The sequence below is a fragment of the Daldinia caldariorum genome (genome assembly GCF_022478825.1).
Source record: "Daldinia caldariorum strain CBS 122874 unplaced genomic scaffold F4812scaffold_3, whole genome shotgun sequence".
NCBI lineage: Eukaryota > Fungi > Ascomycota > Sordariomycetes > Xylariales > Hypoxylaceae > Daldinia > Daldinia caldariorum.
In genome coordinates this window covers 757,855-780,622 of record NW_025953039.1, presented here as the reverse complement: position 1 = coordinate 780,622, position 22,768 = coordinate 757,855, and the positions used below count along the sequence as shown (strand labels likewise).

At 46.3% G+C, this 22,768-nt stretch overlaps 7 protein-coding genes across 7 annotated transcripts in view; 5 read left to right on the top strand and 2 right to left on the bottom strand.

The window, feature by feature from the left end:
• The first annotated feature begins 107 nt into the window (after positions 1 to 107).
• F4812DRAFT_266346 (CSE2-domain-containing protein) lies at positions 108 to 1,061 on the top strand. Its single transcript, XM_047930849.1, has 3 exons — positions 108 to 282; positions 341 to 455; positions 551 to 1,061. The coding sequence occupies exons 1-3, from the start codon at positions 241 to 243 to the stop codon at positions 808 to 810; spliced, it is 417 nt and encodes a 138-aa protein (XP_047792756.1). The 5' UTR covers positions 108 to 240; the 3' UTR covers positions 811 to 1,061.
• On the bottom strand, positions 962 to 2,592 carry F4812DRAFT_266343 (pyrimidine 5-nucleotidase). The gene is made up of 4 exons (XM_047930848.1): positions 1,974 to 2,592; positions 1,884 to 1,912; positions 1,345 to 1,806; positions 962 to 1,285 (listed from the first exon to the last, which is right to left on the bottom strand). The coding sequence occupies exons 1-4, from the start codon at positions 2,030 to 2,032 to the stop codon at positions 1,113 to 1,115; spliced, it is 723 nt and encodes a 240-aa protein (XP_047792755.1). The 5' UTR covers positions 2,033 to 2,592; the 3' UTR covers positions 962 to 1,112.
• A 193-nt stretch (positions 2,593 to 2,785) lies between these two features.
• Positions 2,786 to 6,216, top strand: F4812DRAFT_417593 (uncharacterized protein). The gene has a single exon (XM_047933179.1). It carries the CDS (start codon positions 3,038 to 3,040, stop codon positions 5,732 to 5,734), a length of 2,697 nt encoding a protein of 898 aa, XP_047792754.1. The 5' UTR covers positions 2,786 to 3,037; the 3' UTR covers positions 5,735 to 6,216.
• Positions 6,217 to 9,486: 3,270 nt separating this feature from the next.
• F4812DRAFT_266107 (uncharacterized protein) lies at positions 9,487 to 13,072 on the top strand. Its single transcript, XM_047930847.1, has 7 exons — positions 9,487 to 10,144; positions 10,212 to 10,481; positions 10,549 to 11,007; positions 11,060 to 11,372; positions 11,421 to 11,842; positions 11,904 to 12,101; positions 12,165 to 13,072. Exons 1-7 carry the CDS (start codon positions 9,644 to 9,646, stop codon positions 12,987 to 12,989), a joined length of 2,988 nt encoding a protein of 995 aa, XP_047792753.1. The 5' UTR covers positions 9,487 to 9,643; the 3' UTR covers positions 12,990 to 13,072.
• Positions 13,073 to 14,371: 1,299 nt separating this feature from the next.
• Positions 14,372 to 16,865, top strand: F4812DRAFT_417581 (acyl-CoA N-acyltransferase). Its single transcript, XM_047933178.1, has 3 exons — positions 14,372 to 15,248; positions 15,496 to 15,906; positions 15,995 to 16,865. The coding sequence occupies exons 1-3, from the start codon at positions 14,706 to 14,708 to the stop codon at positions 16,136 to 16,138; spliced, it is 1,098 nt and encodes a 365-aa protein (XP_047792752.1). The 5' UTR covers positions 14,372 to 14,705; the 3' UTR covers positions 16,139 to 16,865.
• Positions 16,866 to 18,244: 1,379 nt separating this feature from the next.
• Positions 18,245 to 20,686, bottom strand: F4812DRAFT_417576 (nucleolar GTP-binding protein). Its single transcript, XM_047933177.1, has 4 exons — positions 20,482 to 20,686; positions 19,899 to 20,430; positions 18,527 to 19,802; positions 18,245 to 18,461 (listed from the first exon to the last, which is right to left on the bottom strand). Exons 1-4 carry the CDS (start codon positions 20,609 to 20,611, stop codon positions 18,420 to 18,422), a joined length of 1,980 nt encoding a protein of 659 aa, XP_047792751.1. The 5' UTR covers positions 20,612 to 20,686; the 3' UTR covers positions 18,245 to 18,419.
• Positions 20,687 to 21,280: 594 nt separating this feature from the next.
• The window catches only part of F4812DRAFT_456445 (phosphoribosyltransferase-like protein), a gene marked incomplete at both ends in the record, with an annotated part of 2,756 nt that continues 1,268 nt past the window's right edge, over positions 21,281 to 22,768 (top strand). The window contains one exon of the mRNA XM_047936992.1: positions 21,281 to 21,939. Within this exon, the coding sequence (XP_047792750.1) occupies positions 21,281 to 21,939 (659 nt within the window). The remainder of the gene's footprint in view (positions 21,940 to 22,768) is intronic.

The following is a 22,768-nucleotide window of genomic DNA, read 5'->3' as shown; positions in this document are numbered from 1 at the left end:
CTAGGCAGATATGTAGTATCTGAAATGTGCTTATCGATAAATATTTCTTTCCTATGACAATCCCCACTACCCACTACCGTACCTACCCTGCTCCCTAAGCAGCTAAGGTAAGCCCCACCAACTTATCCCTGTAGGTGAATGTACGTAGGTACCTTTGCCGATTTAATGAATGCGATTTCCTCTCTGAGCTTCTGAACCGCGACTCAACAAGCTACATCAAGCTTATACAGGCATGTCAAGATGGGGGATAGACTCACCCAATTGCAAGATGCTGTTGACCAGGTTAGCGCCTTGGACATATCTACTTGATCCTACAATGACTGACTCTCCGAGGATTTAGCTAGCGCAGCAATTCGTGGCATGCGTCCACTACATCAACCGACATCACAACCTCGAGATCATGAATCCTACTGATCAAATTAGAGATGTGAAGCAAGAGCCAGGTCAAGAAGAGGGCAAGTGAATCCCAAGTCTCTTCCCAGCTTTCTGTTGGCAAAATCAGCTAGCTATTCTACGTATGTATACCGGCTAACCCGTCGCATGCGAACAGTGGACCCTCACCCGGAGGACCTCTTCAAATCGGCGCAGGTAGAGCTCGCCCAGGACCTCATCACGAAGGAGCAGCAGATCGAGCTCCTCATATCCTTACTCCCCGGCCTCGACAACAGCGAGCAGGACCAAGAGCGCAATATCAAGGAGCTGGAGGAAGAGCTCAAGGTGGCCGAGGCGCAACGGCAGGAGGCGATCAAGGAGAAGGAAGATACCATGGCGAAGCTAGACGCCGTCATTCGCAGCATCAGACGTCCGTGAAAACACACACAAACACACACACACTTGCGAAGCAGTGAAAGTGGTAGATATATTTGATACCCCCCCAGGTGAGGAAAGGCGTTAGGTGTGGAATTTCGCTATGAACTATTGGTAGTCTCTCTATCGGCAAAAGCCAAAAAAAGAGCAAGTCTCCGGACTACCTAGAATATAAATAACTATGACTTTGCGTAAAGTTGAACTCTATCATCCCTCTTCTGGTAATATACCCAAAAACGCCTCGGTCCATGTTATCTATATGCCACATGCGAGCATCGTGATTATGTCTATTTATTTATGCCTGTCTATGTCTGAATTTCCGACTTGAAGAACTGCGGGAATATCCGCCGCAGCTCTTCCAGGTGCCGAATCTGGTACTTGGATGCCGGGGATGCGGGAACTGGTAACCCTTCCTCGACGAGGTGGGCTGATGTCCAGCCTAGTTTTTGCGCGCCTTCCGCGTTGGCGAATGAGTCGTCTACGCGAAGTTAGACACACTGCTAGGTTAGATGATTTGTGTGTATATGTTGCACTTACCAACAAAATAGCAGTCTTCGACTCGGTCGACTCCAGCCTCCTTCATCGCCTTGGCAAACATGTCCTGGTGGGGTTTGCAGACGATGGGGATTTGGGAGTAGTCGCAGTACGTAAGGCCCTCGAACAGGTCTTCTATGCCCAGAAGCCTGACTACTCTCCTGCCGTGGGTGACGTACGCGTTGGTGAGAAGCCACAGCTTCACTTTCGACTTGTCGATGTCCTCGAGCAGTTTCCGCAGCTGCGGGTTCGGCTTAATGATGTCCTGGAGAGGCAAGGCGTCGTCGACCTTGGCGTTGTAGTCTAGGGGGTCGATCTGGTGGTGCCGTACCAGACCCTCGATGGCGAGACCGTAGTTCTTGTAGTACTCCGTATGCAGCTTGGTCGCTTCTTCTTCCGAGAGGCCCAGATGCGTCGCGAAGTATTTGTCTATCAGGTCTGCCATGAGATCGTGGACTTTGGCGCCTGGACTGGTGGTTAGTATCGGAAAATATAACCCCTCCTCCCTTGCAGTTTGGGGGTGGGTGCTCATCATGACATACTTCTAGGATAGAGACAGTTGTCTATGTCGCTGTTTATATTGTTAGTTTCAAGGTTTATATATATGAGCAAGAGAGATGGAGTAGTCTTACAAGAATAATACGGGCCTCGAGGAGGTTTCCCCGTTGGGCTGTGTTATTGGTGATGCCATGGTCCTCTTATGACTTATAGGAATAGTAGGTAGGTAGGTATTAGAGAATTGGGTTATGAGAGTTTCTTATATGGATTGTGTTTTCTCTTGTAAACCTCTATAATTTTAAAAACAAGCTGTTAAGACTTGAGACACTTAGATGTTGTTGACCTTGTTTGAACGGTTGATGTGGTTGAGAGGGGAAGTTTGTAGAAGTTTTAGGAAGTAAGGTAGAAGAGAAGTTAATAAGGCATCATCACGACTCAAGACTTAAGACGAATCTTAGGTGTTTATATACTAATTACTACTCTTATTAATATAGTGACTTACGCCGAAGAACTATACTAATGAAGATATTCTCAACATATCGGCCACTTTATGAGAACTCTACGATTTTATTTTGAGTCACCGGCAAGACGAAGATGCATACATTAAAAGTTAGGTATGTAACTACAAATGTATAAGCGTAGTTACCTAGCATTGTTTTACGAGCTTTACTGTAGACATCTTAGCGAGTGAGGTAATCAAAATGTGATAGGTTTGACGTAAACCAAACCGTATTCTCTTTTACACTACAAGCCGTAAGCGGCTCATCGTTGTTGCCGAAGTCCTTGTTCATTTAATTCTTTGGCGTCATAATACGTATACCTAGTATGTACTCAGGTACTTGCATAAGGCACCACCTGCCACAGGTGTGGGTCTGATGCATGGTGCATTTATGGCGTTCTGCATAAATGCATTCGGTCAAAAAAAAAAAAAAAAAAACATTACAACGTTTAAGTTCCAAACTGGAGCTCGACCCGTCGTGCGACACGTCTTCCATTTTCCCTTCTTCGACTTCTTGCAAAAAGCATCGAAGAAGTTATCAACCCGGTTTCTTTTCCGTGTGATACTTGTCTTCCCATCACATAATAGTAATTGTATACTTTTCACATTGTTCATATTTGCTGGGTGTTAGACCTTTGATCTATGGATGGTTCTCTCATCATAAGTTGATTTCAACCAAGAAAAAGAAAAGAAAAAAACATGGCTCAAGCCAGTATCGCACGAGAACCCATAGCCCTAGGCTATCAACCAGGCGCTCAGAACGGCGCGCTGTCATCTGCTGATCTCGACGAGATTAGTCAATATCAGAAGGTTATCAACTTTCGAGATACCATAGTATCTGGAAAACATCCCCGTATCAAAGTCGCTAAGCCGATCACTCCTCAGCATTCTGCCTCGCTGGCGAGAGATCGTGTCACGACTTCATCATCTGCACTGCCTTTGCAAAATGCACCTAACCTCAACTCTTTCCAGGTGGACAATATGCAGTCTTTCAAGACAAACCTGCTGCAGCCTGCTGTCGCCGTAGCTTCGACAGGTTCTAATGCTTTTATTCCAGGTGTCTCAAGACCACTAGATTCTGCTAGGGTGGATACCAACTCCCTCTCGCAACAGGCAGTCGACTATATTGCTAAGGCAGAACTTCAGATGCAAAGGTTAAAAATCGAACAGGAGCTCAAAGAGGAATTCGAGAATCGAAAGGCTCTGGCGAAGACTCCTTTGCAACCTTCTGAGCAGCCAGCTGATCTAGATCTCTCTGATATTTTAGCAAAGGCACTAACTCTCGTACAAGCTACTGCTCCTCCGCCTAGTTCCAATACTCTTAATGGTGGTATTGTTTCCGATTCGAGTGACTCCTTCGACGATAACACATTTTATTCCAGTCCATTTGAGACGCCTGACTCTCGTGCCTCGCCTCTCGCCTCGCCTTTCGCCTCACCTCGAGTTCAGAATCCAATCCGACAGGATGTCCAAATGCAAGATACGTCGGCCACGACATCTCAACAAACCCAATTTGCTCCTCAGCCTGCCCATCCTCCGGCGTCGTCCTCGTACCAGACAGATATCAATCGTAGCACACAGCCCATCCAAACTGCGAGTAGTTCCCGCCCACCTCAGCCGAATGCTAGTAGCCTAGCCACGTCTATGCAAGAACGCGCAGCCTATAACAGTTCCAAAACTAGTCGCGAAGGAGATATGATGGTACATACCCACCAGGCACGTCAGGTAGATGCACAAGTCATCAGTTCAGATAGCGGTGCTGCTAGTAGATCCGATAACTCTGGCAATACAGATTCGGACCAACCTGCTGACTTCGGCCGTATCCAGAACCCTCACCAGTTGCTTCCCAGTGCTCACTTCAGACAGCAAGCGTCACCTGTGGTTCGCGCTCACGACCTCTCGCCCTTCGCGCCCCAGCCTGCTCACGTCTCACCGTTAGCAGTAGCTAGGAGGCCTCCTATACCTGAGCCGGAAATTAGCATTTTATCAGGTGCACCGGCCCAAGTGACTGCCCTACGCCAGGAGCATACCGTCGTCGTCACAAGCCCAGAGAGCTCTCCCCAGGGAGAAAAAGGAGGCAAGAAAAAGAATAAAAAGAAGAATAAGAGAAAGGCTGAAACGAGAGCGCCAGATGCCCCGGGTTCCCCTTACATCAAACCCGAACCTCGATCGCCTTCACCTCTGTCTGCGCCTCAGCTTGTCCGTCCTCAAAAACGACCACGACCTGATGCTAGACCTGGCCAAGAGCCGGTGTATGATGAGCTGCGAATCGAACGGCCGGTATCTGTGCTACATCGTGACCAATATCCTGCTCCTGTTACCCACGTACCGGCTGAGAGACCCCCGTATGGATTCGAAAGGGTGGATGATCCGTCTGCAAGGCAACTGCGTCAGTCCGTAGCCCCAGCAAGTCAAAGGTTAGATCGTGGTGTGTACGAAGAACGGCGCCCGGACGGGACGATCGTGCAGTACATCCAGCGAGTCCAGTCACCTTACGGCTACCCGCCTCCCTACGCTGCTGTGGAATCGCGTTCTCTACGCTCCGCGAGTTACTCAGTAAACCCTCCCTACCGGGATGTTCCTACTTATCAACGTGATGGACGAATGAGTGTACGGCCTTATGCTGATCGTGCTAGATCACGTTCACCCGTCGTTGTAGAGAGACGATCGCCTACCATGGCACCTCCCGCTCCCCCACCTCGTGTTTTAGTTGATCAGTATGGTCGCGAGTATTTTGATCCGCCCCGTCCCAGCGCCGTCACTCGTCATTCAGTCGTGCCACCCCCAAGATCGAGCGAGCGTGAGGTAATCTATGAAAGAGTGCCTCTCCGTGCTCCGTCCCGTATGGCCGGGGAGACGTTTGAGGAGGATGGAATCATTTACAGACGTGCATCACCCACATTTGCCTCTCGACGTGTCATTACGCAGCCAGAGTATGGCGTTGATTACAGAAGCCATCGGGAGCGCGACTATTCTATACAGCCTATGGGAGCACCCAACCAAGAATATGTTTCAGCCCGAGGAGTGCCAGCGGGGCGGGGTCTCGATGAGATATCAAGGGACTATTTACCTAGAGCTACAAGTGTCCGACCACCGGAGGCTGTACCGTATTACAACAGAGTCGAGGCCGTACGACCTGAGGTCCCGTCTAGGCGGTATGCTGCGAGCGTTCACCCTGAGGTAAGAAGGGACGTGGCGTCTGCAGTCGTCCGTGAGTTCGGTGCGAGACCGGTGGAACGTGATTTGCCCAGACGCGAGTTTAGTATCCAACCGGTAGAGCGTTATTATGATAGACCACCTCACCAGGAGGAAGAGGTCACCTATATTGAGCGGCCCCGAGCAGCTCAGCAGGAGATCATTTATGCCGACAATAGTCGAAGGCAAGTCTACCAATAAATGCATTCCAGATGCTGGAGATGGTATACGGACGAGCCCGGTCTTACAGGTGAAATTAAAGAAAGTCATGTCATTGGAAGGGGAGACCCCTTCGGATTCTGAGGGTTTTTACAATTGATAATGGGAGGAATTAAGGTCGGACCTGTCATGATTCTCGGTATTATACTATAATAGCAGTACAAAGATCTGCTTGGCGTTAGCATCAAGGGTATTTTACGAATTTTGGAGCTGATTCGGGAGGCGTGGCTTGGAATGGGTGGTAGCATGCAGAACTCCTCCACAGAAGCAGGCTTTCAGCAGGTAACCAAGTGCTTATGTGCATGGACTGTATATAATACTAGGCGGCCTTTACCAGAGAAGATCCAATATGTTCTGTATTCCGTTAGTTCAGTAATGCGGTGCATGCTTTATCCTCCATTTTAGATGGATAGGAGCTCTGATTTGCATAAGCGAGGAAGACAGGTGCATGTGGTGCTACGATTCATGTACTTTTTATTACTCCTGTCATTCTAAACCGGCAGTACGCTCGCCTATTGTAAGCCGGTTTCTAGATAGACCTAATATGTCGAGGTTCGGAGAGTTATTAGAGGTAGGTATGTATTTTGCCTAAGAATACGAGTTTTTAAAATAAACCAAGTGTTCATAATCCAACGTTGGACTCGCCTCTATCGATCAAATGTCTGATACCTACCTAGGTAATATGTACTTAATTTGCTTTTTTGACTCCATTATTTATTTTATTGACTGACTTACGATGGTAATAATAGAGAGTCCCCAACGAAAGGGAGGGAGACATCATTAAGCACTTTAGTAATATTAGTTTTCCTACTTGTCTACACGAAAAAAAACGAACGAACGGACGGGCCGGGCTCGGCAATCGGAATTGATGCATTTTTATTTTATTTTTACGATAGGGCTTGGGAGCCCTCCACGTGTAGTGTAGTGTAGTGTAGTGTAGTGTATGTAAGCCGCTCACCACTCCGGGGGGGCGTTTTCGGCTGTTGATGGCGAAGGAGGTAAAGAACGCGCGGCCCCGGATAACCCCGGTGGGCTCCTTTCTTTTCTTCCTCTCTCCCTCTCCCCTGCCGCTCACCAGCTAGCCCGTAGGCTTGGCTGGGGGAGGAGTGGGAGTGGGAGTGGGAAAAGACAGTTAGTAGGTAGCGCAGCGGACCGAAATAGACGAGTCAATATTTCCAATATATAGGACGCCCCCCCTCCGGGGACCCCGTTAACACATCGGGCCAAACGTTGCTGATGTCCACTTAGGTAGTTATGTACAACACAGCGTCCGTACTTTTTAAGTTAAGTACCTAATGTATGTGTGAAAAGATTAAAGAAAAGGAATCGAGCCTATTGCTCTACTCCTCCTTGCGAAGATTAGGTAAGTGAAAAATAGATGTAAGTAATTGGAATCTTGTCGGGAAAGGGGTGATAACCTTCGCGGAACGTCTAAAGCCCGGAACCTAAACCTTGGGTAGGTTGGTGTTGCTATTGCTACGTGTTACGATTCTAGCTTTCCTTTTGTTTATTGTCTTTTATTCTTTCTTTGTTCGTCTTTCGCGAGACTGAAGAGAAAGGGATAATATAATAATAATAATGATGATGGAAGGGATGAAGAATAGGCGAGAGATCTGCCAACTCAGATATGTAAAGTAGATTACATTATGTATGCAGTGTCGGTTATTAGGTTAGGTATGCATGTATGTCAGTTGTGTCCGTGCCGCGATCCATCTGATTCTAATCCGTAGGTCGGTCGGCTCGAGCTTTGCAGGTCCTAGTTCGAGGTCTTGTGGCCGGCCACGATCCGTAAGGTCGAACAAAGGTCGAGCTAAGCAATGTAGGGATGAGTAGAGAGAAACCTATTAGTAGCACATATGTAGGTACTAACTACCTAAACTAATGTAAGCTCGAGAGAGGGCGGGTGGTGTGTACCGTACTTGGTTAACTGGCGGTCTTGGTGCACCGTGGCTATGTCTGTTTGGAATGCATCTCGAATCGGGTAGGCCCAGGACTTGGAACCCAGGACGTAGAGAGAGAGAGAGAGAGAGAGAGAGAGAGTAAGAGAAAGAGATTGAAATTTAATTCAACATCCCTGTATTCCTTGTATTTCCAACGAGACCTAATACCTACATTGCCGAACAGGATAGTGTACCTATTGTATCATACCCTATTACCTTATTCCTTGAAGTTCGTGTTGCCCACATTTTCGAACGCACGGACGGACGAAACCAGTTACCAACCACAAAGCCACAAACAAGATTTTGATAGCCAGTTACATATAGTATATTAGGTAGTATCGAAGGAGACGGACTTATATGTGAAGCGACTTACATGTGTCAAGCAGAAACAGCATAAGATATCAATGTATGCCGCTAATACCAGACATGTATGTGTGAAAGAGAGTATGTTACCGTTACATTATCTCATCTCGTACGGATGGATTCAAGTAAGTTGGTCAAACCTTGGATACAGGAGAACAGCTGAATACCTCCTAGAGGTAGGTAGTTGAAGATAATCGTACGGTATAGTACGTATTGTATTGTATACCATCACATGTACAATAACAGGTAGATACCTCTAACCTAGGTAATTACCAAACCTAGGACCTACCTAGGTATTAGAGCCATAGTATAGCATTTGCACCTACCCACCTGTGTAATGTAATGCAATTACTACGGAAGGCATAAAAGCCAAGGTAAGGCTCATTGCTAAATTTGTCTTAGGTCCTCATTTGAGTTTACATCCTTAATCGGACGAAATCTTTACACTACCGTGTAAGTACATTAAGAGGTATATTATAGGTACCTATGTTCTTCTTTTCCTGCTCAACTCATAGAAAAGTGCAGTTGACCGGACGTAAATAAATCGTAAGGGAAGAAAAAAAACTTTAATAAAATGAAGTTTAGGTAAATAAATTAAAGGTAAATGCAATACATAAATCAATATCCAAGTCTAAGCCAAAATGTGTCCGAATTAGCTAAATTACAGTGGCAGGCTGAGTACATACGCTATGGAAAGAGGTAGATTGTACGTGAATCTTGCAGCTAATGATGACGCCAGAAAGAAACCACCTATGCTTTTAGGGATAAATTAGGTATAGGTACTTATTTTTCTATCTACGGGCATGTAGCCGTTGCAGTCCGTTGCAGCCCGTTGGCTAGGCTAACTCGATTACATACTGTGCTTTGCTAATAAACAAGTACTAATCTAACGGTAGAGCGTGCCGTAGCTTTGTGGTACCTAAGTAACGACCTAAAACTGTGCCAAACGGCGCATCAGTGGTCCGGCAACCCCCCCACTATCACCCACTATCAACTGGAATGAATTTGGACCGTTCACCAACCGCGCTAAGCCCACACAATTACAGGGCATTCGGCCAAGCTAATTGCGGTACGTACCACACCTTTCAGGGCTCCCCAGGGCTTTTCTCACCTAGTTTCCCTGGAATCGGCGCACCTGATTGGCTAGCCACCAGCTGCTGACTGCAGCTTCGATACTTTGATACACCCGATACTTCGGGCTTTTGGCTCGTTCCATCGATTCTTCCAGTCCACCACATCTCATGTCCCAAAATCCATCCGTCCATCCATTCCATCCATTCCACTTTCTCCTCACTTATTCATTCTCTCAACCTCCCCGCCAGCCAGTTGTAGAGGTTGCCCATCTTTAAAAAAGAAAAAGAAGAAGAGAAAGGTTTAGAGAAGGAGCCCGTCTACGACAACTTCCGGTTTCTTCCTCTGTTCCTTACTCATTTTCCTTTTTTTTTTCTCTTTTTTTTTCTAATTCCTTTCTCATTCTTCCTTCTTTGAACTTGCCGCACGAGATACCCCATTTTCCAACTCCCTCCTACCTATACTTGCCTATCAACAATCCCACCCAAAAAGGCCCTCTCCTTCCCCCGGTTTCACGATGCAAAAGCTCGCTAATATGCGTCACTGGCCCGAGAGGATGAGCCCAAATTTCGGCGCGTCATCAAGACCGAACATGAATATGACCGCCATAAATCCTCACCAGAAGGCTGGAGCGCCGGGAGCTTCGTTAAGTCCCTCGCCTGCCGCCGACAGTACGATTCACTTCGCCTTCAACGTTCCCTTCGCGTCCGATCTTGCCGGTCCCAACACGGAGGAAATCCTGCATGCGACTGGAGAGGCGGTCTTTAGGTGGACGCACCCAGGAGATGCACCCGACGATATCCCCGTTTACGAATTACCAGTTCACGCTCAGAACCTGTCCAATCTGCAAAACCTGTGTAGAGAACTTACGAAAGGACCCTTACCGATCGAAGCTCACGTCATTTCGAGCGTACCGAAAGGTTTCAAGTCGCAAGTTACCACAGTGTGCCTTTCCGGTTCTCCGGAACTCGTCCACAAGAGCCGTGAGACCATCCTAAGCGATACCCCTTTAGCATTGGTATGCAAAATCTTGGCTCTTCTTGCAACGTGATAAATGACATGTCCCGCTAAACTAAGAGTTGTAGAGATGTACTACTGTTGACGTAGATTATGGATTGATCGTCGACGCTCAAGCTGGCGCACTGCAGAAGAACGTCACAGATGCTCTAGATACTTTCGCCGTGTTCTGTGGAGTTGATATTTTCATCCTCGGCCCAAAACTCACTCCCACCGTCGACGGCCTAAATGGCGACGTCGAAGTTATCCGAGATCAAAGGTGGAGAGTCGCTATCTACGGAGATATCGAGTCTACGGAACATGCAAAGACCCAAGTCCTCATCTTTATTGATAAATTGGTATATTCCGAGCCTCGAATTCGTAACGAATATTTAAAAGGAAAACTGGCGCTAATGTGGAATACAGCTTGGACGTCAGTTGGATATCATGCGTTTTGAGAGCACATTACATCCGATCGTGTGCGGGCGTTCTCGGAAGAACATCAAACTAATTGAGTCTGTCACTAATACGGCCATCTACTTCCCTCCGTTCGCCCAATTGCACCGATACTGCCCGCCGAACGCAAGCCGCCGTAATCCGGAAGAGATATTCATTACCGGCGAGAACCCTCAAGGTATAGAATTAGCCAAGCGCAAGATCCATGAGCTGGTGAACCGGACAAAGCTCTTTATCAAAGACGCCGTAGTTTCACCTCCCAAGATTGATAGCATCTTACTTGGACGAATGGACAAGGTTCGAAAGATCATGGAGACCAACGGCACATATATCATGTTCCCTCCGCTTGCCTCACAACGTAATATGATTCGCGTTCAAGGTGTCGAAGGGCTCCATATTGAACGCACCATGAAAGAAATCATGTCCCTCGTACGTCTCAACATGGAGCAATAGCCAAATGATATACTAATACATAGTGCAGGCTGGCCAGTTTTATTTTGCGTCGTGGTGGATCCAGCAAGCTGGTATCTCTCAGGTCCCGGGTCCTCACGAAATCCGCGCAATGCTTGGCGATATCTCGGCCAGTTCCGATGCGGACATCTCGTTCGATAAGATGACGTTCACGATCAACGGCTCCGACGATGCGGTTAAGCAAGCTCTTGGTGTACTTTCTCAGATCAAGTTCGTCAACCAAACTCAGCACCAGATTCGGGTTAAGATTGAGCTCGCCAATGAGCATAAGGAATTCGTGTCCGGCAAGAAGAACGGCAAAATCAACAAGATTATGACACAAAGTAGGTCGTATGAGAGTAACCTGCGGATCTAGCTAACCCACTTTATAGGTAATGTTCAAATCATCTTCGATAGTTTTAGAGAGTACAATTTTGATATTGATGTAATCGCTCCATCGTACGATTCCATGAAGCAGGGAATGACGTTGGTAGAGCAGGAAATGCCTGCTTCTATCTCATTCCACGTCCCTGACCAATACCACAAGCGAATCATTGGCATCGGCGGTCAACACATCCAGCGGATCATGAAAAAACACTCTGTTTTTGTCAAATTCTCGAACGCTATGGATCGTGGTATGAACCTCCCCCGCCAGCGCGGCCAAGGCTCGAGCTTATTAACAGGCGTACTAGGAGGCATGGGTCGTGAAGATGATGATGTCAAAGTTGACAACGTCATCTGTCGTACTCCCGCTCGAAACGCTCAGAATCTTGAATTGGTCAAGACTGAGATTCTAGACATGGTGGATCGAGCAGTAAGTCACAGATTCCTGAGTTCATACAATTTATCAAAGCCGCTAATGTTTCTTTGCGTAGCACTCCGAGTTTACCTCTCAGATTGTACACGTCGACCGTCTCTACCATCGACAGCTTATTGCTCGTCTGCAGGAGATTGAAGAGCTTGAGAAAAAGTGGAACTGCAAGATCGTCTTCCCCAGCACTGAGCAAGCTAGCGATGAGGTGACTGTCACCGGTCCAGAATGGCAGGTGCCCCTCTGCGCCGACGAGTTTTTGGTAAGTTTAGCAAAGCCCTAGACCCTAGATTCGGAATAGAGAGCTGACATCTACTCAAAAAAGGGCATGGTCCCTGAAACTCACGAACTGGTCTTGACTCGGACTCCAGCCCTTGTCAAATTCCTTGAGTCTCCCGAATTTGTTAACGAGCTCATTTCGAAGCTCAAGACTCAACATGAAGTGTCCCTTGAAGTGCACGACAACCCCGAAGAGAAGACTGATAATGGGGAACGTACCGTGACTTTACTATGGAAGCTCACTCGTAACAACACTGGCGGCCTCCGCGACGCCATTGACTTCCTCATGCAGCAGTTCGCGGCTGCTAGTGTTGATGCTACTATTGTCAAGGGTGCAATCCCACGTCCGAAGTCGGACTCATTCGAGGACTCACTCCAGTACTTCGATTCCAAATTGCTCCAGCACGCCCCCACTCCTATCGGGACAGACTCGCCCACCAAGCCAGCGTTTGGCGAGGACATCACCCAGCAGCGAACCTCAACCATCTTTGACAAGCTCCGGAAGCCGTCCCAGCTCCTGTCTTCTCTCGACCGCAGAAAGAACAGCTCCCATTCGATGAACACATTTTTCAAGGGATCAAACAATGTGTCCAAGTCATCTCTTATCTCGATAGAATCAACCCGCAGCTTCAATGCTGACCGAAACCCCTGGAACGATAGCGGCGTCAATCTTCCAGACGACGACAGTAACCCCTGGTCGAGCCGTCACTTCAGCAACGGCTACGATAGCAAACTTACACCTAACAGCATTCCCCACGGCGGTGACATGACACCACGCCATGGCACACGTGCGTCTGGCGACAGTGGTCGACCGTCGACTTCTCATTCCACAAATTCAGGATACCCCGGTCCAATTGGACCATACCGTTAGATTCCGTCTTTTAGATGCTCTACGTGCAATACCCCCCGGCTGGATATACCCTGGCGTACAAATACCCGATCCTATGATCATGCATCGGTCGGCTCTGCGTTTTTTTTTTTCGGTCGATTGTCTCAACTCTCTGCTTTATAGTTTTTGCTTCGTCTTTATTTCTATTTACTTCAGCGGTTTGAGGTTTACTTCTTTTTTTTTTCGTTCCGTTTCTTTTTTTTCTTTTCTTTTCTTTTCTTTTCCCTCGGCGGTAGTCAGGCGAAGGGCTGCGAACGATTTTACTTGACGCTTATATCCACGAGTACATCTGGACATGATACCACGAGCTGCGCGAGGCGGAATACGGCGTTGCAGATTGGAGCGGGAGGACGCCGTCGGATGATACCACAGAAAAGCACAGAAAATTTGATACAGCTTGGGCAGAAATACCATAAGTTGTTGCGTTTGACTTGATCAGGTGGCGTTGGTTCTCTTTTTTTTTATAGGGGTTCAGCCTGCTTTAGGTGCGCCCTTCGGACATCCCACATATCCTTACCATCCAAGTTCGAGACGAGGGGACATGGAAAGACAAATTGCTATCATGATAACCGCAGCTATGTTGTACGGACTGTGAGGACTGGGAGGGGGATTCAAAGAGGCTGGGAGGTAGACTGCAACACGGGCTTGGAGAATGGACAGGCGGATACCACAGGACGATTTGATGGCGTGGCTGACAGGCTACGGCTGTACGATACCACAGAGATGATAGGCAATGATACCCTCTGATTCTGAACAGCTTTGAGATTTGCTGTCATTCGTCGTCTTACCCCTTTTCTCTAATAAGGGGGGCTATTTGATAACTGTCTTTATAAATGTGATAGTAAGATGATAGGTGACTTTTTTTGGTAAAAGTAAAAAAGGTAGACAGACGAATGGTAGGTTGAATAAGATGTTGAGTAAGAAGTCAGAGTAAAAAATGACGGGAGAGACAACCAAGTTTTCTCGAAAGGTCTGTCGAGGTGAGATAAAACATAATATAAAATATGATTGGATATATGCAAATCTCCGCCTTGCTTGTTTATGTGGATGGAAGTCACGCGGACAGGGAAAACAAATAGAAAGAGGAAGTGAGTTGTGGTTGCCTACTTCGACATACATTATACAGGTATTGGAAGTAACGTTAAAGCCAGGTTGTACGTACATATGGTACCAAAGGTAAAAAAAAGGTATACCTAGCTCCTACCTTAATGAATAACCAGTCGGTTGAAGATGATGGCAATTGCTCTTTCCCGATTTATGTATTTGTATTTGTATTTCAGGTGTTTATGTAGTATTTTTATTCCCTCACCTTCCTCTTTCCTTCTTCTCCCTTGTGTTCTAATAGTACCTAAAGTACCTAAGTTGCTTATTCTAGATTTGATAAATTCGATTGGTTCTTCTACTTTGCCCTCATCTTCCTCCTTCTTTTTTTTTAAAAAAAAAAAGAAAGAAAAGAATAATAAAAATCAAGTACATACCTAACCTATCCAAGTACCTGCCTAAGGTAAGTACCTAAAACTTGACTTACCATCATCGTCGTCGTCTAATGTCACACAAACGCTAACACGCACAGCTGCAACGGCATCCCGTCACTTGTAATATTTCAAAAATTGACGCCACAGTAGCATTTTCATTTTCCAATCGCAACACAGTCACTCAATTTTCAACAAAAGTTTTCAGTTTGTGTTGTGTTGTGTTATGCTGTGCCATCCATCATCTGCACCCCATCTCGCACAACAACACCCCCAATACTACCTAATCCTCTTCCTTGCAGACCCCTCACAGACATCCATCCTGCCATCTCAAACAATTTCCACCAATCAAAGGACACGCGAGGGTTCGACAAAACGAAAACGAAGCATGTCGGAAACTCCCACCAGACCCGGAGAGAGCAGCGACAGCCCCACAGTCGCCGATGCCGTGGCTGGTACCGATACGAGCACAAGCGTAAGCACCAAGGTTCGACAGGACCCTCTTCTCCACGAGGATGTTACCGAGAACGCCGTCGACGACTCCGAGGACCTTCCGGATGACGATTGCATACAGGCTACCCAGACCAAAAACTACACCCAGCGACACCACAACAACAGACCGCCGGGAAGACTCGGCCGAGCCCAGGAGCTCGTGCCTTTCCCGTTCCTACCGAATGTTCGCCCGCTAACCATTTCGGACCTGGAGAGCTGTGTCGCGCTGGAAAATGCGGCCTTTGCGGACCCGGCGCATCGATGTACGAGGGAAAAGGTACGTCTTCTTTTTTTTTCCGCCTTTAAGTTTTAAGTTTTAAGTTTATACTTGATTTCAAAATATAAGGTATAAGTCAAGTCCTCGTTTGATATCCTATATTCTCCATTCGACACGTGACTATTACTGTATTTATTGATACATGATATATATGATATATATCAATCCATATTGAATTTGAATTTCCATTAGACATTCTCATACTCTTTTTCAAAAACAAGTAGTTAATTGCTAACTCATAAAATAGTTCGAATACCGTCTCTCGGCGTGTCCAGAGCTATGCCTCGGTCTCTTCTGCACCATCCCCCCTAATAAACTTGGCAATTTCGACATCGACACATTCCCCTCGGCTCACCCTGTCGAGACGGGTCGCGAAGATGGAGCGAAGAGCGTCCTGATGGCGCATATCGTGTCAACGCGATCGCACAACGACGTTGTCACTGATAAGAACATGGATTATCCTCGTGACTTCCGCACTAATAAGCGCAATACCACCGACCTGGGCCACCAGGAGGGCGGTAGCACCGTTTGCATCCACTCATTCGCTGTCCATCCCAAGCTTCAAGGTTGCGGCCTCGGCAAGATCCTGATGAAGTCGTATCTTCAGCAGCTTAGAAATTCCGACTGCGCCGAGCGCTGCTCGCTGATTTGCCAGGACGTAAGTATTGTTCTTTTCGTTTTTATCTTTGCTTTTGCTCTGTGAGCGAGGCCATAACTCGTCGGGACTAACGCCTCTGGCTATATAGTACCTGATTACATTCTATGAGCGATTCGGCTTCTTGCACCAGGGGCCAAGTTCGTCGAGGTTCGCCGGTGGAGGTTGGCACGATATGTCGCTCAGCATCATTGGATTGCCATCTTATTCCGCGAAACCACCTTCGCGACGCTAAATTACATTTCGGGCTTTTTACTCAGTGATATTTATGTCGACCCAGGTGGTATATTGGAGTAAGCTGAGATTTGAGTTGAGCTCGCACAAGCAACAGTTTGCGAGTTCTGATACCCAATCACGGAAGAAGGTTGCCGGCAAAAGAGAAAAGGAGTAAAGGAAAAAAAATGTTTCGCCACTTACATATGCGAGCTCGGCGGACAGACAGGACATGCTGAGCCTTTTATCATCCAACTGCAGCGATTTTTATGCAGTTTACTCCTATGGTTTCATGTGGAACGAGGACTTTTTCGGCATTTGCATAGCATGAAATCATCATTTATGAAAGCTACCTCCTACCTAGGGCTAGGAAGTGAGCATATAGACAGAGAGGGGGGTTAGCTACCTAGTTACATGGACTTCTGGCTAGGTCCCTAGAGGGAGGTAGATAGATAGGTACTTTAGGTAAGTAGGTACCTAGTTAAGTAGGCGATACCTATCTATGCGACGTGCATTTTGCCGTTGATTGATTTATCAACTTTATTGAAACCAACTATAAATAACTCTCTTTCGTAGTCCTATCGATGCGCGATGCGTTGGGGTTTTGTGACGGGATCTCCTTTTTATACGGTTGGTTTACTACCTACCTAGGTTAAGTTAGGTAGATTATTATACCGTACCTAGGTGAGTACCTAATGTACGCACTTATAGCCCCTCGATGGGGAATAAGGATTGCCTGAGATGGTAATCCGTAAGAGAGTAATTGGCAGGGCATGTCGTACGGAAGTAGGTAGGCTACTTAAGTATAGGCTAAGTATTAGAAGCATAGGGGTGTATATATGTAACAGTACAATCAGTGAGTGTTCTTATCTCCTCTTGCATTTATAAGGTACATTTTATATAAAAATAATTAAAAAATGAAGAATTATTAAAGCTAAAAGCGTACTAGCATTAATAGGGTAACAAGGTAGGTAATAAAAGGTGTTCTTTTAGCCCTGCTCGCTTCCCGGTTCCATGGTGGTCTAGAATGTCTGTCTGTCTGTGGTGTAGTGTGGTGTGGTAAGCAGTCAGGGTAAGGTGAGGTTAAGTACCTGGTAGGTAAGATAGATACCTCTTAACGCAAGGGAGATCAGTGCTGCTAACGGTAGACGCGGGATACGGCGTGGGAGGTTTGGGGGTACAATATACAATACATGTCATTTTGTATGTTGTATGTTGGGGGGGCAGGGGTCCTTGTGGCTTGAGATAGAAGTATGAAGGATGATGTAGACATGTAGACTTGTAGATACTCTGTGTTTTATATTAAGTCTATGAGCGAGCTGAGTGTTGTACATAAAGAAGTATGTATAGGTACCTACATTTATTCATCTTGATTCGGGGACGAGAGTCTTTAAGACTTCTTAGTGGTGCAAGCAAGTAAGCAGCTGAGCATCAAGATAGGTACATAAGGTATTTGATCTCATAGATACAGGTACCTTATCATACATAATCTCATGGGAGATAATAACGGCCCGTATAAAGGTGTAGGGCACGAAATCCTGACATCCATTTGGTAGTTGAAAAGGTAATACTACGATATGTCACTCGAGCTACACAGAAACGGTACAATCTTAGGGGAAGCAGGATTCTAGCCTCTGAGTTATGTATAAAAAGCATAGAGTATATAAGGGATACTTTGGGGTATAGTGTATAAGTACCATACAGCCTCTTATTCACTTTAGCTTGGCTTAAGAACTAAGCATTATAACTGGCAATCTCAGGTGGAAGAGCATATTATAGTCTAGTTCAGAAAATCAAAACCATCAAGATAGCTAGAGGTTACTATAATAGACAGAGGACTGGTAAGTAATTGTATTCACACCTTGGTAGTGGTACTATACTGCATGGGCAGCATATGTCCTCACCTATTTAGGATGCTACAATCTATAAAGACAAGATACCTCTTAAAATAGGAGCCAGTGATTCTAAAAGTCATGTAGTGCCTGGCTAACTCGGACGCGATAACATGGCGGCCTAAGAGAAGCTCCATTACACGTTGTTCTGCAGTGTAGAACCATAGCATCCATCTAGTGCATCACGATAGGATACATGCCACACAGACGAAACACATCAAAGGCACCAAACAATGTAGACTTATTCTCGTTATCGATTGACTCGGCTAAACTAGTCGTAAACGCGATAGAGCATGTCTTTAGCAACTATCATATCCGTCCTAAACGCCTGAACAAAACAAACCTGATATACGATATACCATTGAAAAAGAACCAATTATGTACAGACCCGGGGTAGTTGAAAACCATTCCTTAACGATGCGACGCCTTGCCCATGGTTCGTTTGCCGGCGAACTTTTATCCTAGTTAGCACAAGATCGTATGATACATATATAAATAAAAAAGGAGAGAAAACTTACCAAGTGTTTAGGTAGCGAGGCGCCAATGTGCCTATCAGCCTCACCCTGTCTGGCCATGCGGTTCATCTTCCTCTGGCTTAGCTTAGCCTGCCTCTCCGCCTTTGTTCTCGTCTCCTCATCCTGAACACCATCCTCGCGTCTGTTTGTCGCCGGTTGGCTTCTCGCCCGGCTTGCTGCCCGGCTCTTGGAGCGTAGTCTTTCTCTAGGTGTCTCGTCGATATCCATAGCATTAGAATCTTCAGTGCCGAGGCGGCTCCTGGTAAGAGAACGTCCACGAGTCACTGTCTGCGACCTCGCCCTGAGTTGCAAGTCTTGAGTATCAACACCCATCTCGTCAAGAGTGTCCTCAAGCTGAGACAGGGGTTTCTTAATAGCGCTGCGGGGTAAGGCAGCACGATTCTTGACTCTGCGCATTCTCGCTTCGTTCCGAATCAGCGCCTGCTTCTCTCGGATAATCTCTGCCTTCACTCTGATATCCGCTTCCTCTGCATCATCAATCTCCTCGTCCGAGTCGTAATAGCCTTCAGCCTCCAGTTTCTCTTCCTCTTCCTCTAGCGCTTGTAACTTGGCGTCGATATCAGGGTCGATGTAGTCGTAGACGTTCTTGCCGTCGTAAATCTCGGGTATTCTGTCGTGTTTCCATTCAGGGTTCGCAAGAATGTAATCAGCCCTCAAATCCACGTTGAACACACCAGCGCCGCCATTCTCAGCTTCAATGTCACGGGCCAACTTGCGACGTTCAGGGTCCTCCTTATCGTATTTCTTGAGGTTCTTCACGGCCTCAGGAATGAAGGGCTCCGGTGTTACACCATTCATAGGCTGGGCCACGTGGATTCTGGCCATCACATCTGCCAGTCTGCTACCAATAGCACCGCTGTTTGATGTACCAGCCTTCAGCTTCTGAGCAACTCTGTCCGCGAGAAGTCGCTCGCAAGCGGCATTCTTGACTTCCTGCACGCCCTCCTGCGTGTTGCAGGAAAGCTGGAGCAGCTCTACCTCACCAGAGGACACCAATGCCTGGAGTTCGCCACTGGTCTTCTCGTCTAACTCTTCGGGTCTTAGGATGTCAATCTTGTTAATGACAATGAAGACTAGCTTGTTTGAGAATAAGGGCTTGATGCTCTTGAATAGTTGCATTTGCGCAGCAACAGAGTAGCCACATTGTTCCGAAAGATCCATAAAGTAGAGGATAGCGGATCTCAAATGAGCAATAGCAGTAATCGACTGCATCTCGATTGTGTTCATCTCTTCGAGAGGATGGTCGAGGATACCGGGGCTATTTTTCGTGTTAGCATCAGTCATTCTTCTTGGGCTATTTTCATATGATAATAAAAGAGTTGGCTGTATTATAGTAAAGGTCAAGACAACTCACGTATCGATAGCCTGGAAACGAAGGTACTTGTAGTCAAAATGACCGACAAACAAGCTCTTGGTGGTGAAAGCGTAGGGCTGAACATCTACATCGGCTCTGGTTATGCTGCGCAAGAAACTCGACTTGCCGACGTTGGGATATCCGCAGATCAGGAGGGTACGGGTTGTAGGATCAATGGAAGGAAGTCGGCCAAGATGCTGTCGGACCTGATCGAGATATAGTAGAGGGTCCTTTAATCGCTTGGTGATGGTGGCCATCCGACCAAGCGCGGCCCTCTTGAGCTGCTTACATTGGAACAAACTCTGGGCGTACTTGAGAAGTCGCACGTAATCTCTTGAGATTGTTTCGATAAGGTGCTTTGCGGTTGAGAGATGACCGAGCGCGATCTTGAAGTGGTCGGCATCGTAGAGAGTGTTTAGAAGATCCTTGTGGAATGGGTGGATGTCCTGGAGTCGGGGGAAGCTCTCGAGGATCTGAGCGAACTTTTCCGAGAAGGTTTCCTGGGTGAATTTGACCTTTCGAGTATAAAATCCTGCAAATAGTTAATTAGTACCGAGCGCAAAGATTGAGTAGGTATACAAACCTCTGATACGACTGATCTTGAATCCCGATCTAATCTGAGTAGGCAAACGTCGCTGAGTTCTCGATAGAACGATATCGAGAAACTCCTGCGACGTGGGAACCGGTGGGATGTCTTTCCAAGTAGTCTTCATATTGGGCGACAAAGAGATGTTGTTCCTCAGCTTGTCTACCTTTTTGGTTGTATTTTGAAAAAAAGGCGGAGTTGGAGGGACGGTGGGAGTTGCACTTTTGCGAAATCTTGGCGCAGAAAAATTCCTTATCGATTGTTTTTATCTTATCAGTGATAGCTTTATCTTAGCATTTAGTAAAAAAAAGTGGGTAGTCTGGTGGTATAACTGGTATCATTGCTCTAGAACGCGACGACGCATGTGAAAATTGCATCAATTGAGTCAGAAACAATAAAAGAGAGCTACAGATTTCAGTAACTCCCAAGAATATCTATAACTAAACTGCCAGTCTTAAAACTTGTAAGTTCAATTTAGTTACCTGTTAACTCCTCACGATTTTTTTCTTCTTTTTTCCTCAATTTCCTCAATTTCCACCTCTTTTACCCCGCCATGAGACACATATATCCCAATTTCAACATTTTCTTATATCCTCCTCCGTACCAAATATCGAGAGCCTGGTTTTTTGTATCAGCACTTAAGATAAAGCACCAAATTTTTAGATTTTGTCACTTAATTTTCATGACAGTTACGAAAATGAAAAACAAGTCGAATTGTTACTTTTCACTAAACCAAACATTTGGATCCACGAAGGGATGATATAACTAATTCCAACTTACAGGGGCATCCCATACAATGAGTCTCCCGCAGTACAAGAAAGACTTCCTACGGGCCGCTGTTGAGGGTGGCGCCCTTCGGTTCGGGTCTTTCGAGCTAAAATCGAAGCGCATATCTCCTTACTTCTTCAATGCCGGTGATTTCTATACTGGCGAGCTGCATGAGCCTATCATGGATGCATACGCCCAAACTATCGCCACAAGCGAGCTGGCTGACGGTTTTGACGTTATCTTCGGCCCGGCCTACAAGGGTATCCCGCTTGCCGCCACCGTCTTCTACGCCCTCATCAAATTAGACCGCGCCAAGTACCGCCATGCCGCCTATAGCTTCGATCGCAAGGAAGCCAAGGATCATGGAGAGGGAGGTAGCATTGTCGGATCGCCGCTCAAGGGCAAACGCGTCCTCATCATCGACGATGTTGTATCTGCCGGTACTGCTAAGCGGCAGGCCATCGACATGATTCGAGCTGCCGGTGGCACTGTTGTAGGTATCATCGTCGCCTTAGATCGTCAAGAGACCCTACCGGACGGCGACGGCAAGACAAGCGCCATCGGTCAGCTCAAGAAGGAATACCAAATCCCCATCATCCCCATCGTGAAGCTCGACGACATCATCGACGGCATGAAGGGAGTTATCTCGGAATCTGACATCAAGAAAATCGAGGAGTACCGTGCTCAGTACGGAGCCAGTGATTGATTGGTTAGCATCAAGAAGAGAGGCGCTGCTCGAGTTTGTTATGATTAAGATGGGACATTAGACGCGGGTAGGTTTCCCATGATCGATGCAAGATCGAGACGGGCCGTTCAAAAATTTGGTAGATTAAAATGATTCATCAGGTAAATGGTAAATGAAAAGAAGAAGAAAAGTAAAATATTTTATGCAGTAAGCTACCTGTCGTCGGAAGTCAACAGGCGCAGACGTAGATGCAGACGTAGATGCAAACGAAGCATTATCCAATAAGATTTTACATGAGTATACGATTAGGCACGATACCCCTTTTCTCCTTTTCGGCGGAGAATTTAAAAATATACTTATGTACCTGTTTAAGCTCAAGATTCTTATTTTAATTAGAATATGCATTTATACCGCATAATCTCAAATACGGTTTACTGGACAAAAGCGAGTGGCACCTCTTTTTGATCAACTTCAAATCCCGAATTTCTCGAGAGGAGAAAGAAAAGAAAAAATAATCATGTCGTATGACCGCAAATGACGGCACGACCAACAATCTGCATATAACTCTTACAGGCAGATGCGGAACTTGTAAGATCTAAGAACAAGAAGATCCTGTCATCCGAAGTCGTACTGTACGAGAAACCCGAGGTGAAGAGGCTGGTGAATATAAAAAAAAAAAAAAAAAAAAAAAAAAAAAAAAAAAAAAAAAAATTAAAAATAAAAATAAAAATAAAAAAAAAAAAAAAAAAAATAAAAAAAAAACGCTTTAAGCCCAACGGGTCACAAAAACATAAAATAAAAAACAACACAAAAAAAAAGCCACCTTACGTA

Coding starts and splice junctions, on each gene's coding strand:
- F4812DRAFT_266346 (XM_047930849.1), top strand. CDS start 241: ATGGGGGATAGACTCACCCAATTGCAAGATGCTGTTGACCAG. Junction 283..340: donor TGCAAGATGCTGTTGACCAG/GTTAGCGCCTTG, acceptor CCGAGGATTTAG/CTAGCGCAGCAATTCGTGGC. Junction 456..550: donor AGAGCCAGGTCAAGAAGAGG/GCAAGTGAATCC, acceptor GCATGCGAACAG/TGGACCCTCACCCGGAGGAC.
- F4812DRAFT_266343 (XM_047930848.1), bottom strand. CDS start 2,032: ATGGCATCACCAATAACACAGCCCAACGGGGAAACCTCCTCGAGGCCC. Junction 1,913..1,973: donor TCGAGGCCCGTATTATTCTT/GTAAGACTACTC, acceptor CAATATAAACAG/CGACATAGACAACTGTCTCT. Junction 1,807..1,883: donor CAACTGTCTCTATCCTAGAA/GTATGTCATGAT, acceptor CCACCAGTCCAG/GCGCCAAAGTCCACGATCTC.
- F4812DRAFT_417593 (XM_047933179.1), top strand. CDS start 3,038: ATGGCTCAAGCCAGTATCGCACGAGAACCCATAGCCCTAGGCTATCAA.
- F4812DRAFT_266107 (XM_047930847.1), top strand. CDS start 9,644: ATGCAAAAGCTCGCTAATATGCGTCACTGGCCCGAGAGGATGAGCCCA. Junction 10,482..10,548: donor TCATCTTTATTGATAAATTG/GTATATTCCGAG, acceptor TGTGGAATACAG/CTTGGACGTCAGTTGGATAT. Junction 11,843..11,903: donor TAGACATGGTGGATCGAGCA/GTAAGTCACAGA, acceptor TTCTTTGCGTAG/CACTCCGAGTTTACCTCTCA.
- F4812DRAFT_417581 (XM_047933178.1), top strand. CDS start 14,706: ATGCTGTGCCATCCATCATCTGCACCCCATCTCGCACAACAACACCCC. Junction 15,249..15,495: donor ATCGATGTACGAGGGAAAAG/GTACGTCTTCTT, acceptor CTCATAAAATAG/TTCGAATACCGTCTCTCGGC. Junction 15,907..15,994: donor GCTCGCTGATTTGCCAGGAC/GTAAGTATTGTT, acceptor CTGGCTATATAG/TACCTGATTACATTCTATGA.
- F4812DRAFT_417576 (XM_047933177.1), bottom strand. CDS start 20,611: ATGAAGACTACTTGGAAAGACATCCCACCGGTTCCCACGTCGCAGGAG. Junction 19,803..19,898: donor CGTTTCCAGGCTATCGATAC/GTGAGTTGTCTT, acceptor CACGAAAAATAG/CCCCGGTATCCTCGACCATC. Junction 18,462..18,526: donor CCTCGCTACCTAAACACTTG/GTAAGTTTTCTC, acceptor CTAGGATAAAAG/TTCGCCGGCAAACGAACCAT.